The sequence below is a fragment of the Sus scrofa genome, chromosome 15 (genome assembly GCF_000003025.6).
Source record: "Sus scrofa isolate TJ Tabasco breed Duroc chromosome 15, Sscrofa11.1, whole genome shotgun sequence".
In the NCBI taxonomy this organism is placed as follows: Eukaryota; Metazoa; Chordata; class Mammalia; order Artiodactyla; family Suidae; genus Sus; species Sus scrofa.
In genome coordinates, this window is record NC_010457.5 from 64,753,845 (window position 1) to 64,773,496 (window position 19,652).

Below are 19,652 nucleotides of genomic sequence, written 5' to 3' on the forward strand. Positions count from 1 at the left end.
TGTAACAAGCTATTACATACAAAAAAAATGCAAAGAGAAATTTGAGATAGCCAAGGAATACATTCCAGATGAAGGAACAAGATAAAACCCCAGAAGAAACAACTAACTTGAAGTGGAGATAGGCAGTCTACCTGAGAAAGAGTTTTACAGTAATGATCATAAAGATGATCTGAGGACTCAGAAAAAGTGAATGCACAGAGCAATAAGAAGTTTTTAGAAAATATAAAGAACAACCAGAGTTGAATAATACAAAAATTGAAATGAAAAATACACTAGAAGGAATCAAGAGCAGAATAAGTAGGGCAGAATGAATCAGTGAGCTGGAAGAGTGGTAGAAATCACTGTCATGGAACATAATAAAGAAAAAAGAATGAAAAGAAACAAGGACAGTTTAAGAGACCTCTGGGACAATGTCAGTGCACCAACATTCACATTTTAGGGGTCCCAAAAGGAGAAGAGAGAGAGAAAGCACCTGAGGAAATATCTGAAAAGAGCTGAAAAAGAGTTTCTAAAAACTCACTTTTTCTGAGTCCTCAGATCATCTTTATGATCATTACTCTAAAACTCTTTCTCAGGTAGACTGCCTATCTCCACTTCAAGTTAGTTGTTTCTTCTGGGGTTTTATCTTGTTCCTTCATCTGGAATGTATTCCTTGGCCATCTCATCTCATGGGAAAAGAAACAATCACCCCAGGACAGAAAGCCCAAAGAGTCCCATACAGGATTAATCCAAGGAGGAACACACCAAGATACATAGTAATCAAATTGACAAAAGGAGAAAACATTAAAAGCAACAAATAACATACAAGGGAATCACCATAGGACTCAGCTGATTTTTCAACAAAAACTGTAGGCCAGAAGGGAGTAGCACAACATATTTCAAGTGTTGAAAGAGAAAACGCTATAACCAAGAATACCTTCCCAGCAAGGCTCTCATTCAGATTTGACAGAGAAATCAAAAGCTTTAGAGACAAGCAAGTCAGCACTACAAAGTCAGCTTTACAACAAATGCTAAAGGAACCTTTCTAAATGGAAATAAAAAGGCCACAACTATAAACAAGAAAATTGCAAACTGGGAAAGCTCACTGGTAAAGGCAAACATATAGCGAAACTAGGAAATCATCCACACACAAATATGATACCAAAACCAGTAACCACAAGGGGCAGAGAGTGCAAATGTAGTATATTGGAAATATATTGCAGCAACTTAAAACAATCATGTGTATACAGACTGCTATACAAAACCTCATGGTAACCACGAACCAAAAACCTGTAATAGATGTACACACAAAAAAGAAAAAGGAATCCAAACACAACATTGAAGATAGTAATCAAATCACAAGAGAAGAGAGCACAAGAGGAAGGAAAAAAAAAGATCAAAAGCACTAAAATGGCAATAATATGTATATCAATAAATACCTTAAATGTAAATGGACTAAGAGTTGCAACCAAAAGTCAGAGACTGGCTGAATAGATACAAAAACTAGACCTGTATATGTTGTCTACAAGATATCCATTTCAGATCTAGAGACACATACAAACTGAAAGTGAGGAGAAGGAAAAAGTTATTCCATTCAAGTAGAAATCAAAAGCTGGAGTAGTAATATTAATATCAGACAAAATAGACTAAGTTACAAGAGACAAAGGACATTACATAATAATCAAGGGATCATTCCACGAACAAGATGTAATCATAAATATATATGCACCCAACAGAGGAACACCTTAATATATAAGGCATATGTTAACAGTCATAAAAGGAGAAACACAATAATAAAGTCCCCTCACTAACACCCCACTTACATTAATGCACAGATCATCCGGACAGAAAATCATTAACAAAACCCAGGCCTTAAATGACACATTAGGCTAAATGGACTTAATTGATATTTATAGAGCATTCCATCTGAAAGTAGCAGAATACACATGGAACATTCTCCAGGATAGATCACATGCTGGATGGGACACAAGTGAAATTATATTAAGCTTCTTTTTTGACCACAACTCTGGGAGATTAGAAATCATCTACAAGAAAACAAATAACAAAACAAAACACAAACATGTGGAGGCTAAACAATATGTTACTAAACAACAGAAGAAATCAACAAGGAAATAAAGTATCTAGAAACAAATGAAAATGAAAATACTATAAAGCCTTATGGTATGCAGCAAGAGCAGTTCTAAGATTTATAATGATACAAGCTTACCTCAGGAAACAAAAATCTCAAACAACCTAGTTGCTTACACCTAAAACAACTAAAGATTAGAGCAGAAATAAATGACATAAAGGCTAAGAAACAATAGAAAACATTTTTGAATGAAACTAAAAGATGGTTATTTGAAAAGATAAACAAAATTGATCAACTTTTAGCCAGACACATCAAGAAAAAGAGAGGGGCCAGATCAATAAGATTAGAAATAAAAAGTTACAACCAACACCAAAGGAATACAAGGAACCATAAAATTCAAGCAACTATATGCCAATAAAATAGACAACCTAGAAGAATGGATAAATTCTTAGAAGGGTACAATCTCCCAAGACTGAACCAGGAAGAAATTAAAAATATGAACAGACCAATTATAAGTACTGAAATTGATCCTATGATTTAAAAATTCCCAACAAACAAAAGTCTAGAACCAGATGGCTTCAAACATGAATTCTACCAAACATTTAGAGAGTTTATAACTATCCTTCTGAAACTATTCCAAAAAATTAGAGGAAGGAACACTCCCAAGCTCATTCTATAAGGCCACTATCACCCTTATACCAAAACTAGATAAAGATACCACGCACACACACAATTATTAATGGCCAGTATCACAGATGAACATAACCAAAAATATCCTCAACAAAATACTAGCAAACAGAATCCAAGAATACATTAAAAGGACCATACATCATGATCAAGTGGGATTTATCCCAGGAATGCAAAGATTTTTCAATAGCCACAAGCAAATCAGTCAGTATGATATATCACATTAACAAATTGAAGAGTAAAAACCATATGATCATCTCAACAGATTCAGAAAAAGCTTTTGATAAAATTGAATATTCATTCATATTAAGAACTGTCCAGAATGTGGGCATAGAGGGATCCTACCTCAATATAATAAAGGCCGTACATGATAAACCCAAAACATCATACTCAATGGTAAAATAGTGAAAGCTTTTCCTCTAAGATCAGGAGCAAGACACAGATGTCCATCCTTTCCACTTTTATTCGACATAGCTTTGGACGTCCTAGCCATAGAAATCTGACAAGAAGAAATGAAAGGAATCCAAACTGAAAAAGAAGAAATAAAACAGTCATTGTTTGCAGATGTCATGATATTATACAGAGAAAATCCTAAAGACATGACCAGAAAATTACTACAGCTCATCATTGAATGCAGTAAAGTTGCAGGATACAAAATTAATACATATAAACTTCTTGCATTTCTATATACTAACAATGAAAGATCAGAAAGACAAAGCAAAGATCCCATTCACCACTGCATCAAAAAGAATGAACTATCTAGGAAAAAATCTACCTAAGAAGGCAAAAGACATATAGTCTGAAAAATGTAAGATGCTGAGAGAAACTGAAGATAACACAAACAGAAAGGTATACCGTGTTCTTGGACTGGAAGAATCAATATTGTCAAAGTGATTATATTACCCAAGGCAATCTACAGATTCAAGGCAATCCCTATCAACTGCCAATGGCATTTTTCACAGAACTAGAACAAAAAAAATTAAGTTTGTATGGAGACATGATAGACAATAGCAATCTTGAGAAAGAACAATAAAACTGGAAAAATCAGGCCCCTTGGCTTCAAAGTATACTGCAATAATGAAAAGAATATGGTACTAGCACAAAAACAGAAACCAATGGAACAGGATAGAAAGTCCAAAAATAAACCCATGAACCTATGGTCAATTAATCTATGACAGAGGAAGCAAGAATATACAATGGAGAATAGACAAGCTCTTCGATATGTTGTTCTGGGAAAACTGGACAATTACATGTAAAAGAACAAAATTGGAACATTCTCTAACACCATATACAAAAACTCCTAGAGGAAAATACAGGCAGGAAACTCTTTTGACACAAATCACAGCAATATATTTTTGGATCCATCTCCTAGTTAATGGAAATAAAAATAAATGGGACATAATTAAAGTTCAAACATTTTGCACAGGAAAGTAAACAATAAACAGAATGAAAAGACAACTTACAGAATGTGAGAAAATATTTGCTAATGATGTGACCAAAACAGATTGATCTCCAAAATATACAGTTCATATAGCCCAGTATCAAAAAAAAAAAAAAAAACACAATCAAAAAATGGGCAGAAGATCTAAATAGACATTTCTCCAAAGACATACACATGGCCAAAAGGCACATGAAAAGATATTCCACATCACAAATTACTAAAGAAATATAAATCAAAACTACATTCACACCATCAGAATGGCCATCATCAAAAAATATAAGTTCTGGATAGGGTATGGAGAAAAAGGAACCCTCCTACACTGTTGATGGGAATGTAAATTGGTACAGCCGCTATGGAGAACAGTATGGCGTTTCCTTAAAAATCTAACAACAGAGCTACCATATGATTCTGCAATCCCACTCCTGGGCAGATATCCAAACAAAACCATAATTTGAAATATACACACACTCCAATGTTCATTGCAGGACTACTTAGAATAGCTAAGACATGGAATCAACCTAAATGTCCATCAGCAGATGAATGGATAAAGATACCACACACATACACACACACACAAATGGAACACTACTCAGCCATAAAAAAATAATGTGATTTGAAGCAACATGTGTGGACCTAGAGATTATCATACTAAGTAACCAAATAGAGAAAGACAAATGTTGTATATCACTTATGCGTGGAATCTTAAAAAATTTAGACGCACATGCACACACACACTCACAAACTCACTTCCAAAACAGACTCACAGACATAGTAAACAAACTATGATTACCAAAGGGGAAATGAGGGAGGTGGGTGGGGAGCAGGATAAACTAGGAGGTTGAGTTTAATATATACATACTACTATATATATAAAATAATTAACCAGTAAGAACCTACTGAATAGCCCAGGGAACTGTTTTCAATATTTTATTATAACTTACAAGTGAAAAGATTCTGAAAAAGAACACATACATATTATATATAAATCAGATAAAATATATAATTGAATCTCTGTGCTGTGTGCTGGAAACACAATATTGTAAATCAACTATATTTCAATTTTTTAAAAAAAGCAACAGCTTATGATTGGAATTTCAGATACACAGATGGAAAAGAGGTTAAAAGCATCACTCAGGTCTCTTGGTTTACATGTGAAACAGCAGTCCTAGGGCTGGTAGCATAGTGATGAATCTACCAATTCCTGGAGCTAGTCAGTCAAAAGTAGAAATTCTCATGAATATTGTCATTCATTAGCAAGATCTATCAGATATGGCTCCTTTAAGAATGAGACCATTTTGTGAACCTACTCAATTAGGTCTAAGGCCCTTCTGCTTAAAATAGAGAAAAAAGCAACAGACAGGGCAGAACTATTCCAGCTGAAACTCATTAGCATGTCAATAGCTAAGGGTAGCACTAAAACTAAGAAAGTAGCACTCTTACCGGGTCTGAGAACCATCTGTTGGGTATGTTGGGCCTCTGTTGATCCACGCAGACCACCTTCCTCATATCTTCAAAACTAGGGTCATTGGGAACCACGTCATAAAATGGTGGCTTGTAATCTTCCACAATACCTGCACACACAGACATGAATTGTGTTGGGTTAGCAAAAGAGTAGAGGTTGCCCAGGGTTTTATTGATGGGTGTCACAGCTTACAGTATGATAGGGAAAAGTACTCATTACCTTCCCCAAACTTCAAGGTGATTCTGAACGCTATAAGTAGGTTTTCAAATAAGTGGAAAACAAAGCAATAAATAGAAAACCATGCAGAGTACAGGAGGAAAAATAATAGAAGAAAATGAGACTACTTCTCACGCAATGGTAAATATTAATAAAATGCTTTAAGAGTGCATACAAACACCTCTGCAATTCCCAACAGGGCACAGGAGACAGACAAGAATCCCTGTGGTGATTAAAAAGGGACAAGACAGCTAAGAAGGTACATGAATCTAGCAGTTTTGAACCATAAACTGAAAAGGTTGTTCATGAACTAGAGATAGAAGCAAACAAATTAATCCAAGACCATAATCAAAATACCCCTTTTGGTTATGACTCGAGGGAAAAAAATTACCACTATAAAATAACCCCTTCAGGACTTCCCGTTGCGGCTCAATGGGTTAAAAATCCAACTAGTATCCATGAGGACACAGGTTCAATCCCTGGCCTCGCCCAGCGGGTTAAGGATCCAGCACTACAAACCGCAGTATAGGCTACAGATGCAGCTCAGATCCAGCTGTGGCATAGGCCAGTAGCTGAAGCTCCGATTCAACCCCTACCCCAGGAACTTCCATATGCCATGGGTACAGCCCTAAAAAGACAAAAAACAAGAAAAATAATCGCTCCAATTGGGAGGATGCAAATAAATGTAGTATCAAATATTTCCTCATTCATTCACTCTTTGTTCTGAGTACTCTCTGTCAGACACAGCTGTCTGATGGTTCTATTATTTCCTCTCAGATCAAAGGCACAAAATAAAATGTAGAGAAAGATAGTCATTTGGGAAGGCAGAAGAATAGCTGAAAAAAAATGAATTCTTCCTGTACTCCCAAGCAAATAAAAAAGTGGTTAATTTCAGCTTCTGTCCCTGCATGATATCCAATGCCTTAGGAACCCTTTGCTCAGCAAAATTACATCAGTTTCTTACTTTTCACAGAGTAGTTCCACATACAGAAAAATTTAAAGCAACAATTTGGAATTCGAAAATTGGTTTTTCTCCTTATAAATATGTAACCCGGAAAATCCACTGTTTTTCTTCTATCATCAAAGGATTCAACAATAAGGACAGTGGATTACTTGGTTTACTGCCCTCTTTCCTTCCTCCATGTAACTTTCTTCTATTCCTCAATGCCTTCCAGATTGTTGGCGCAGACAGGAAGAAGCTGTTTTGACAACATAAATTATTCTAATTAAGTTGTTTTAGTTCCTACAAGCCACCAGAAGTCTTCAATCCCCTTTTCACTTATCAAAGAAATTAACAGTGAGAAGCTGTTCTCACAAATCCCATATAAATACAAACCATTTATGCAAAAGATTAGCCATGATAAGGAACATCTGTTCAAGAAATATTAGTTTTTTGGTTAAACTTCATAGACTCAACAAAGTTTATTTTTAAAATGCAACATAGTCTAAATTATACTTAAAAATTCTGGCTGATATTCTTAAGTCTAAATAACACATCCACTTTGCTTGACTGTTTGTAATGTATTTTAGTCAAAGGATTAAAATCTCTTCTTAGATTTATAAGGAAATCCTGCTGAATAGCATTGAGAACTATGTCTAGATACTCATGTCGCAACAGAAGAAAGGGTGGGGGAAAAAACTGTAACTGCAATGTATACATCTAAGGATGACCTGACCCCCTTGCTGTACAGTGGGAAAATAATTAAAAAAAAAAGAAAAAAAAAATCTCTTCTAGAAATCATAAACAGGTTTAGATTGGGCATAAACCACTGCTTTCAGAAGACCTAGAATACCTCATCTCAGAAGCCCTACCTACTTCTCTGGTAAGGACCCCAGGAAGCATTCAAACAGTATTTTAATGCCTTTCAGTACTAATACTACTAGGAGACATCACAGAAAATAGAGGTGGACATTGACCTGCCAGATAATGTATACCTTTATAAGGGCCATATTAATTTATAAGAACGTAGGATTGGAGTTCCCATCATGGCTCAGCGGAAATGAATCTGACTAGCATCCATGAGGATGCAGGTTCAATTCCTGGCCTCACTCAGTGGGTTGTGGATCCGGAGTTGCCGTAAGCTATGGTGTAGGTCACAGAAGCAGCTCGGATCCTGCATTGCTGTGGCTGTGGCGTAGGCCAGCAGCTACCACTCCAATTTGACCCCTAGCCTGGGAACCTCCATATGCTGTGGGCGTGGCCCTTAAAAAAAAAAAAAAGTAGGATTGTGTCCTTCAACAGTAGTAGCATTGTGCCTTTTCAACTTTTGTGAAGGAGAATACATTTAATAGCCTGGTTTCATTCTTTTAAAATCTAGCATAATAGCTAGCCATTTGGAGTAACTTGCCTCATTTGGGAAGGGTTAGGTGACTGGAACAGTAATACTGAGCTGAATTTTTCTGTAAATGCAAAAGAAAAAAGCATGGCTGGGTTTTTAAAACACAGGCTCTAGGGGTCAACAATAAATTTCATTATACAAAGATGGAACCTTTCCCTTGGGTTTATAGTTGTCATATTTTAATCTTATTAAATGTCACCATGTTTTAACAAAAGGAATGAAATTTTTAAAAGACCATTTAATTGATTATGCCTGGGACGTAGTCATGCCTCTTCCACCACTGGTCAACTGTTGATTGTTTCCACTTGATGTTGGCCATGCTTGCCCAGAAAAAAAATAAACCTGGGACTTAAACTCCAGCAATCACATGGAACTCCCTCTGGTCAAGGAAAGCAGTTATCTTAATCAATATAAAGTACACTACATACTTACTATGTGTGGAATACCAAATTAAATGTTGAGGATGATAAAAGAATAAGACATGCTCTTGGTTTTCAAGGAACTCAAAATCTAGTGGAAGATGAGAACAAGCCCCACTCTTTTTTCCTTAGATAATAGAAACGTTGTTTGAAAAAAAACAAAAAAACCTCAAAAATATTTTTCACTCCTTTATATATTCACTTTTGCCTTGACAGGCAAAGATAGGTTAGAAATTCTCACTGTTTTACTTGCTGATTCCTATACTGGCTCAAAAACTATTCTAATCCCTTAACACTGTGTGAGTCAGGGGTTGTCCTTGGCACTAGGGATACAAAAGTTAAAAAGATGTGATGTTGGTGATGAGAATATGGGGAAGGAGGGTATGAAAAAATAAATTACAAACTAGGAGCAGGGAGAAGAGATGGGGGGACATAATGTTCAGCAGGTTTCAAAGAATTAAATATCTGTGTGTTTTAAGTAAAATCAAGGTGCCATGGAATAAATCGGGTGCCATGGAAGCTTAAATAAGCTTTCTGGGAGCTAGGGCTTGGAGGAACATAGCAAGATGAATTTTTTAAAAAGTGAAAAGGATGGGACAAGAATACACCAAAGAGAGGGGCATTCGGGGGGTGGGGGGGATACAGATATGGGACAAAGACAAAGGGTTACAAATGATCCTTCTATGTTGGACCAATGGAGGGAAGTTCTCTGGGGCTGAAATCAGTGTCCATGGTGGGTGGGGCGTGGAGGGTGGGGGTGACAGATCAGGGTTAGACTGTGAAATTATTTGTGTTGTCAAGGTAGGAAGTTACTTACAACTTTCTTCCCTCACTTTGGCTAGAAAAATAGTGGACACAGTCCTTTATGATCGCACTCAATGAGCAACTGCCAAATCATAAGCCAGTGAAGAAGACAGCATGAATACAGGAAAAGTGACTTAAAAAAAAATACTTCAAGTGCCAAAGGAGTGGTACAACAAAGGATCCAGGACTGCAGTGGAAGAGAGCTCTTAAACTGTGGTCAAGGAAGGATGAACTGAGCCAGGACCAGGACTTGCTTTTCCACATAAGAGGGTGTGACTCAAAGGGCCACAGAAAGAATCGGAGGAATTATTTATAACCTCCTCCCCACAACCTTGGACATGTCTATCTGATTTATACCATCTTTTTTTCCTAGACCTATTGTCTCCCTGAAAGTTTTCTCTAGGGCAAATCTGTCTTTATAACCAATATCCCTATCATTCATTTGCCTGATCTTTCTAAGTAAAACCCTTAATTGCCAGACGTGAGTTCCAACACCTTTAAAATACGCGTCACAAAATGGATGTGCAGATCAACAAGAATGCCCTGGACAGGGCTTCAAACAGCATGAAATACCAGAGGGGTCTTTCTAAAATGCAAGTCTCTGGATACAAGGCCTTCCTCATGATCCTCTCCAGCCAAACCAAATGTTTTTGGCTTTCAAAGCTTTGGAGCTTTCTCAAGTGCAGATTATGGATTTGGCTATAATTTGAATAATCTGAAGGTGAGACATGTTAGAATCAGGTAGATCACAGCCTGCATTTTCCTCAAGAAGAAACTGAGGGCCACCCAGGGAAAATTCATTGTTCCAAGTTCACAACTAACTAATGACATAGATGAACCAGAATCCATTTCCCGGATTCTATTCTGTAATCCCATCACAGTGGGGATTGCTCACTTCACGTTACACCATCTCTCTTCACTGCCCTGCAACTTGGTGGTCACATCCAACATCCAGGTAACAGGTGAGGGGAATGGAACCGCAGCAGCTACATCTATACAGAGACCTGATGTTAACAGTTAATTCCTAGAGAAATTATGAAACCCTTTAGAGATTAGAACATTACAACTAAAGACATTTTTAAAGAGGATTAGAATGGCTCATGTTTGACCTCTGAGAGGACTCTAAGTTAATACAGAGTTTCCTTCAGGGGTGGCATGTGAGAAAGTGGAATGTGGTTCACAGACAAATCTTTTTCATCTTATTAAATCACTGCGTATGTATTTTTATAGTTACCTTCCATTTAGTTCCATGGGATACTGGTTTTCCCATTTCCAATAGTGACATTAATTTCCTTTTAAAAAATATGTTTAAAAACCAATTTAAATGAAATGATTAAGAAAATAATGTTAGAAATGGCATCTGGATATGAAAAAAAATCATAAAGGTAGTACATGTATGAAAGAATCTTGGGAAACAATTTTCAAAGAGGTATTTTTTTCCTGGTAAGATTAAGATTCAAAAAGGTATATCTATTATTTGTGTTACTTTGCTTAACATTTCTCACAGGAGGATTTCAAACATGGTTTTTATGCCACAGCCCACATGGAAAACTACTAGATAAAAGGATGGAACTGCTCATGATAGAGGTGACAGCAGCCTAGGAGATTCCAATTCCCCTTGGCCCTGCCTCACTGCTGGAGATTTCAAAGAATCAGTACCTCAGGCGTCCCTTTAACCCAAGAGGGTGCACTCACTGAGAAGCCCTGACGTACCTCAAGGCAGGTTCTCTTTCTGAAACAGGAACAGAAATGAAAGGACAGCTCTGTTCCCTGCTAATAAGTAAGTACACATGTGACCGCAAAGACGTCATCCCGCCATCCCCATCACAGTTCACAGGCATAAGGAACTGAGCACATCTTTCAGAGTCAAGACCAACGGCATTGTCTGAAATCTGTTAATTCATTTGTTACTTATCATGGAAGTCTCCATGATGTAGTAGAGCCAACGTAAATGGTTACATATTGCTATATGGTTAGGCCCAACTGAAAATATTGATGATATAGTTGTCAGGAGAGGTTGAAGGGCCTAGGACAAATGCACAGCCATGCTCTGAGCTGAGCTATGACAAGACACCTTATATCTCACACAGCCCCAAATCTAGAGAGAGAAGCTCCACAAGGGTTCTAAGCACTTGCTAGTTGTGGAGGTCTCATGAGAAAAGGAGCATATCATTCATGGATGCTCAGGCCATTAGAAGGTGGTCATCATAGACATGCCTTGGTGAAGGGCAGCTCTTCAAGGCATATCAAGGAAAAATTTGCTTTAATAAAGTTTTGCTGGCTTCTCTGGCTATTTTGTCATGAGGTCACTGGACTGCCCCCCTCTGGTCTGTATGTTAAATCAGGGTTGTGAAATTCCAGAAATCAGTGGGGGAAAAAAATCCTTCCTTCTGACTCTGCCTCCTTATTCCTGCCCCCAACCACTCTCAGGAATATGGAGATGGAGTCAGAAGGAAGGATTTTTTTCCCCACTGATTCCTATACCTATAAATTGAGTGGTTGGGGGCAGGAATAAAATAATCAAACCTGAAAGGAATTATTTGAATGAATATTTTTAAGTTTCCCTGATATGATTCTTCCCTTTGTTCAAATCTTAATATACACTAGAGCAGTGAAATAAAATCATGAAACAATATCAGATATTAAGTTGCTGAAGAAAATAAGAGCTGTCATGGTTTCCGTACACAAGCCCATTGTGCTTAGGAACAGAAGCACATGCCGTTCCTTGGCAAGCCCAAGGACTTATCAGAAGAGGTTTTCCAAAGTATGTGTGCCAAACATAAGCTTGTTCTAACAAGTATTTCCTAGTCCCCACCCCATTAAGAGAGGCAACTTGGCCAGCAGGGTTTTTTTCTGTGTGAGATGCAAACACTTCTTGACATATTTCAACACTGGATTCCACCACAAAATAATCAAAGCCAGTCACAGTGAAATAATTTCCACATAGCCCTCCTGTGGGTGGTGAAGAGGAAACACGTGTAGTACCAGGGGATGCAGTGGCATAAAGAGAGGTGGGGAGAGGGCAGCTGAGGTCTGCAAGCAGCCACCATCACTCAGGTCCAGTGGAACAGTAACAAAACTCATGGCAATGGCATTGAGCATGTAGCATATGCCACACATGTGCTTGATGCTTTACATACATCTCTCACTTAATCATCAGAACCCTTTAAAGTGCATACTGTTATTGTACTTTTTGGATGATGAAACTGATGTGACTGAGTCAGAGGCTGATTCCAGAGCCCACAGTATTAGTGATAACATTTCACTGCCTCAAGCGGGCCCAGAAGAGGCACCATCCAGCTGCACAGAGGCTGCTGCCGTTGACACAGGCCTCTGTGTGCTGTGTGATAGCCACATGGAGAGCCACAGCAAGCAAAGAAACACCTCACAACACGTTGTGTAAGAACCAAACACAATAATGGAACATGTGTCCCGTCGTCTAAATGCATTTGCTGGTACAATCTGGGTACACTGCCTTTTCAAAAGCTCCATATAGAGATTCCTCAAAAAAGTAAAAATAGAGTTGCCATATGATCCAGCAGCCCCACTCCTGGGTATATACCCAGACAAAACTATAATTCAAAAAGATACATGCACCCTTCTGTTTAATGCAGCACTGTTTATAATAGCCAAGACATGGAAACAACCTAAATGCCCATCAATAGATGAATGGATAAAGAAGATGTGGTATACACACACACACACACATACACACACACACACACACACACACACACACAAAATGGACTATTACTCAGCTATAAAAAAGAATGAAATAATGCCGTTTGCAGCTACATGGATGGACCTAAAGATTATCATACTAAGCAGAGCAAGTCAGAAAAAGATAAATACCATATGATATCACTTATATGTGGAGTCTAGAATATGACACAAATGAACTTATCTACAAAACAGAAACAGACTAAGACATAGAGAACAGACTTTGTGGTTGCCAAGGGGGGGGAGGGAAGGACTGGGAGTAGGGGATTAGCAGATGTAAACTAGTATATATAGGATGGATAAGCAACAGTCCTACTATATAAGACATTTAAATCACAGTGAGGAGTTCCCGTTGTGGTGCAGCAGAAACAAATCCAACTGGTATCCATGAGGATGCAGTCAATCCCTGGCCTCACTCAGTGGGTTGGGGACCTGGTGTTGCCATGAGCTGTGGTGTAGGTCACAGATGCAGCTTAGAACCCGTGCTTCTGTGGCTGTGGCATAGGCCAGCAGCTGCAGCTCTGATTTGTCCCTAGACTGGGAACTTCCATATGCCTCAGGTGTAGCCTTAAAAAGCAAAAAAAAAACAAAAACAAACAAACAAAAAAAAAACCACACACACAATGAAAACACTCTGGGTAAAAGTCCATAGTAGACTGAGTCCCATGCTGCTGAATGATGCCACACTCAAAGATGTTGTAAAGGAGGGGCAGTGAAAATTGTTTTATTTAGTTTTTAAATCCAAAGCAGATAACCATAGCATTAGAGCAACACAACTCTGAACATTTCTGCCTACAGGGATCCAGACAAAGTAGCACACTGAAGGCTGAGGGCCCAGAGAAAGGACCTCTAATCTCAAGAGGGAATGAGCTGCAGGATGACTGGATGGGGCCAGTGCAGGTTTTTATTCAACCAAAGCCAATGGCATGAGTGCAGAGTTATGATGTACCCATTTATCTATGAAATACACACATCAGATTCTATTGTCACACCACACTGAACAACCCAGGTAACCAAAAACCAGCGTGTCTGGAGAACTATTCAAAAAAAAAAAAAAGGAAAGGAAAGGAAAGGCTGCCAAAGTAGCAAAAATCTAGAAAGGCCAAGGCCTACTTACAAGCCTCTTAAGAAGCAATGGACCCCTCTTCAGCCTGGAAGATAGAGCAAGTTTCACCTAAAGCATCAGAATACAAATCAGGGACTCCCACTCGGAGGGGTTCCCTCTGCATGGGGGGTGAGGGTGGGGGCACGGAGGGGAGCTTTGTTTCCTGTCCTGGGTGAGACTGATTTAAGGGATTCCATTTTAACATGAGATCTCAGGAGTCCTATCGCTGACCCAGCGGCCTCAGCCTCACCTGGGACCATGTTAAAGAAGATTCTCAGTACCACTCTCCACCTCTAAATCAAACCTGGGACGGGTTCAGCACTGTGTTTCTAGGTGATTCAGCTGCACAATCTCCAGTTTAACAACTATCAATCCAAGCAAACCCCTGTCTCAGCTTCATACAGAAAATTCACACAGAAATGGCAAGAAAACTGTTTTCTTCCCTACCAATTCCAGAAACTATGTCAAACAGTAAATTCCAAAAGACACTACTGAGAAATTCTCAAGATGTGAAAATGGACTTAACTCTCATTTCCTAGACAGACACAGCATGACGTTTATTAGTAGTAGCAAATAAATATAAAATTCCCGTGAAAATATAAAATGCAACATATTTTTATACTCATGGTTCACCTGAGGATCGTATTGCTGCAGAACTATCTGGTCATCAATTTCTATAATGGACTCAGAAACTCAAAGGACACATAATTATAATGACCTTCCTAAGATAAGATATTCATATATTTAAATGAGGTACATTTTATATGCAATAATTTCAAAAATACATATACTTTTAATGACAATTCTTAAAGCTGGTAAGAACATGAAATAGGTACATCACGCCCTGGGGTGGGTGAGATATTGTAAATTAGAACAATTCTTATGGAAAGCAATTTGGCAATATGTGTCAAGCCATAAAAACTTCATATTCTTTGACCTAGTAGGCCTTTTTCTCAGATTAAGAATAATTCCCCAAATGAAAAAGTTATATGAACAGAGATGTCTACTATTGGCCCCACATGGACGAGACAGGATGTCTAACAATATGGCAATGGTTAAATTCATGAACTATCATGTGACCATTTAAAATAAACACAGACTAACATTAAAAAACACTGAAATGAAAAAGATGATACAGAATTATATCTATACTGTGATTACCACTAAGTAAAAAAATATATACATGGTTGCATAGAGAAGAAGGGGGGGAGACATGAATGTTGGAATGTTAAAGCAAATTTTTCTTATTTTTCTTTCTACTCATTTTTCTGCTTGGGGGTAGTAATGACTAAAATACTAATATTAATAGACAAGCAGCAATGAACATTTTTGAGTTTGAATTTGGATAACTGATTTCCGTGTGTGTGTGTGTGTGAGTGTACATGTGGCCCTGTGACTATTCATGGGAGAAGGGAGACTGGAGAAAGAGAAGGGAAAATATCAAATTAGTCATTGTCAAGGGGCAGTATCTGATTTAAAATGAGACATGACATACCCTTACCTCCCCCTAAAAAAATCAAACCACAGAACAGAAACTCAACCCACAAAATTTCAAGAACAAGAAAACAATCTAAATTATGATGGAAGCAGGAGATCAGTAAATGAGAAAACCAATATAGCCTCTCTTCCTTTACCCTTCATGATTTTTTTTTTCAAAGATAATGTTAAAACACAAGATAGATCAAGAAAACTATTTGTTGAGCTACATTTTAAACTGATGACTCTAATTTCCAACTGACTCCTATTAATCACAGCTGATCTTTAAAAACCATTTGGGTTTAAGCCTGTGACACAGGGAACGAATTTGCAACATGAGTTCTTACAGAGCCCAAATCCCAAATTTCTGCCAAGTTCAGCTTTCATCACACAGGCTTGCTTGGCGTGGCTCCAGCACCCTCACAACTGGACTGCTACTATCCTGGCCTTGGAATATTAACTTCCTTTCCATCTGGGGCAAGTTCCCCATCACACGGTTTATTATGACACCAGTCCTTCTTGAAAAGTGTTTAAGATAAACTAATTAGAACTTGATTTTCAGTTCTAAGGTGCTTGAGAATTATTAGAGGGGGATGGGGAAATGAAGTCGCTGAGCAATTTCAGGCAAAGTTCAGAACTTTATAAATCAGCAAAACAATCACTCTGTTGCAAACAATTCTCAAGGCACTTGAATGGCACAAAATGCAAGTCCCAAAAATTGAGAAACAATTACCAAGAAAATCTTCATGGCTCCATCCAAAAATAAATAAATAAATAAATGTCAGGTCACAATGCATGTGTGTTTATGTTTAATGTGAAACATGGGTTTTGATATCCTCAGAGAGTCTGTTAAAAGCAAACATGCTTTGAGGGGGGCGGGGCATAGGAGGAAGGTACCTCAAAGGCTTGCCGATTTTAATTATTGCACACTAAAACTGTTACGTTACCCCAACTCCACTTTCCTCACAGAATCTCCTACTCTCTGGCTATGTTATTCTTGAAATTATGATTGCCCCAAGAATTTCAATCCTTACAAAAAAATATAAGTGGAAGGTGGGATGGAGCACAGAGGCTTGTGATTTCAAGCATTATTCCTTTAATACTTCAAATGCAGGATTCCACTGGGTCCCAGGAGTGTAAGTATCTTCTGAAAATGAATATTAATTTAAAGATATGGCATGCTCTTCTGTTTTCCTGGAACAATTTCACACACATCCTCTGTGAAATTAAGACTTCCAGTGGTGAAGATATGAAGAGGTTGGTTTAGTCAATTCCAGAGATGCTGCTATAATGACCACTTTGTGGGTAGACGGGGCATGTGCAATGTGAATGAGGACAGGGAGTGCTTTCAGAATACAATGAACTTAAATTCCAACAATGTATCTGTGGCTGATTTGAAAGATGGAGGTTAAAGTTTAAAATGATAGACATATGCTTCCCTTACTGTTAAGGGAACGCAGTTTCATAAAATTTACTTCTAAGAGGACCAGCATGAGCCTCCTATTCAGGGCTTCCTGAATTTAAGCTTCACTTACTCAGCAGGCACAGCCTGCTTCTTACAAAGAAATGAATTCTGAGTGTACAACCTGAGTCTCTTCTCAATAGTCCAGACTTAAGAAGTAAAAATATCTACAACAGCAGAATTCACCCTTAGATTTATTTGAGCATTCTCCTCACAATAAACCTCACTTGTGAAAAGAGCAAAGGAGGAGGAAGGGTGGGAAGAGAGGCAGAATAAGAAAGATGAAGGGAGGAAGAAATAAAATACAGATGGTTTAAAAAAAAAAAAGAAATATGTAGTCTGTTCTATAAATATTTTTCTACAACCATTTCTTCTTATGCAGTTAAAACAGACTGCCCTTCCGTGCCTTCCACCTACCGGCCATATATCAAATATAAATGCCGGCAGCTATACATGTATGATTCACGGAACAATGTGGACTTAAATACCCTCTCTGCCTTTTAAAGGTAGCAATCAGGAGGACTTGGACAAGGACAATATTAGATACGAACAGATACCTACCATTGCTCACCATCCGCCTGGCCACTTCCCACAAGACAAGTCCAAAGGCCCAAATATCAACTCTCTTATAAGAATCGAAGCAATCCACCTGGATGGTCTCATCGAGAACTTCGGGGGCCATGTAACGTTTGGTGCCCACACGGGGGTTGTTCCCCACGTCGAGCTGATTGGTGCTCTGGGAATGCATGACCGCCAGGCCTGAAAGGAAGAAGACCACAGTGTGAGTCTGCTCCCTTCCTTTCTCACAGAGGGTTGCTGAAGTATTTTAAACCAACCTCACTCCAAAGCGCCCTCCTGTGGCGCCCGTGGTGAGGGCTGCATCACACCCAGTGCCATCTCTGAAGTGCCCTTGGGATGACTTCTTTGAGCAGGAAATAGGGCTGATGCCAGAAACATTCCGAGGCTAGTAGGTTAATATATGAACCTCGGAGACAAAAAGTTTTGGGTAAATAATAGACTAATGCACCAAACCAATGTGAGGCCGGTGTTTGAAATCCACAGGAAGACAGGCTCGCAAGTTAAATGAGAGCCTCGAAGTGGCTTAACAAGATGCAAATGAAGCTCTCAAGTTCCACCCGCTAGCTGCAGACACAAATTTCAAACCATGTGAAGCAGACTTTGAAGAAATTTATCACTACACAAAGGGCGAACCGCTCTGGACTCTGCTCCATCCCTAAAGAAGGACTGCTATTCTGGAGGGTAATGCAGACCAGACCCATGGATGGGCCTTTCTCTGTAGCCACACGTGCAGAGGACACTAAGCTGGCCCTCAATTTAAAGCATGATTCTGGAGTTCCCACTGTGGCACAGTGGAAACAAATCCAACCAGTAACCCCATGAGGTTGTAGGTTCGATCCCTGGCCTCACTCAATGGGTTAAGGATCTGGTGTTGCCATGAGCTGTGGTCACAGATGCTGCTTGGATCCCAAGTTACTGTGGCTGTGGCATAGGCTGGCAGCTGTAGCTCCCATTCAACCCCTAGCCTGGGAACCTCCATATGCCATGGGTGTGGCCTTAAAAAGCAAAACATAAAAATAAAGCACGATTCTAATGTTAAATGGTTTTGAAACGCTTTCTTAAGCCATGCCTAATTTCAAATTCCTCAGCCAATTAGAGAAACCTGGTATTTCTCACAGACTGAGAGGAATGGACAGATACATGAACAGTTTACTTAAGAATGGAATCACTTTTTAATGCATATGCAGACCGACGGGAAGATGATTCCTCTAACACTCAAAATAATGCAAATTGTCAAAGTGGAGCTAGCAGGCTGTTTAAACCTCTGCAACCCAAAGGGAATCCCTCAAGCCATCTAAGGAGAATGCTTCTCCTCTTACCCCATGGCTTTGTATGGATGGGATAAAGGCTCCACATCAAGCCAGGGATACAATGTGTTATCTTAGCTTTAATAATTACCAATGATATCGGCAACTGCATTTGACTAAATTGAACTGTTTCTTCCTGCCTGTGTTTTTATATTCAACTCTAAGATTCTATGGCCACTATGAACATTTCCAAAATCATATGTGCCCCTCTACCATTTCCAAGAGTTGAAATAACGGTATACAAAAAAGATACAGTTTAAATAGAACATGGAGATACTACCTGTGGTGGTTTCAAAATACATCCACAAGTTTTTTGAAACTTCTCCCTTCAAGAGGGGAAACTCAACTCCCCTTGAGTGTGGGCTGCACTATCAAACAGAATATAGCAGAAGAGAGTATCTTCAAAATTAGGACATAGAAGGCATGTGGCTTCCTGTTTGCTCTGGGCTCATTCATCCTGTTATGAGGACACTCAAGAAGCAGCCCAGTGGACAGGGCCACATGACAAGGGACTGGGGCTTCCTGTCCTCAGCTATGTGAGTGAGACACCCTGGCAGTTCCTCCAGT

General features: G+C 38.8%; 1 protein-coding gene and 1 long non-coding RNA gene across 14 annotated transcripts in view; one reads left to right on the top strand and one right to left on the bottom strand.

Moving 5' to 3' along the window:
- The window catches only part of LOC102166560, a 172,556-nt gene extending 154,766 nt beyond the window's left edge, over window positions 1-17,790 (top strand). Inside the window, exons 2-3 of the long non-coding RNA XR_002339475.1 lie at window positions 9,475-11,216; window positions 17,706-17,790. This is a non-coding gene — a long non-coding RNA (uncharacterized LOC102166560). The remainder of the gene's footprint in view (window positions 1-9,474; window positions 11,217-17,705) is intronic.
- ACVR1 (activin A receptor type 1) overlaps window positions 1-19,652 on the bottom strand; it is a 142,176-nt gene that overhangs the window by 4,367 nt on the left and 118,157 nt on the right. For 8 of the 13 annotated variants that reach the window (XM_021076450.1, XM_021076448.1, XM_021076453.1 and 5 more), the window contains 3 exons: window positions 17,761-17,958; window positions 5,637-5,767; window positions 2,685-3,283 (listed from right to left, as the gene is read on the bottom strand). In XM_021076450.1, the coding sequence (XP_020932109.1) occupies window positions 3,146-3,283; window positions 5,637-5,767; window positions 17,761-17,958 (467 nt within the window). In that variant the 3' untranslated portion in view covers window positions 2,685-3,145. Of the gene's footprint in view, window positions 1-2,684; window positions 3,284-5,636; window positions 5,768-17,760; window positions 17,959-19,652 lie in introns of those variants that run through there. The other 5 variants (XM_001927798.7, XM_021076458.1, XM_021076457.1 and 2 more) reach the window with 1 other exon arrangement.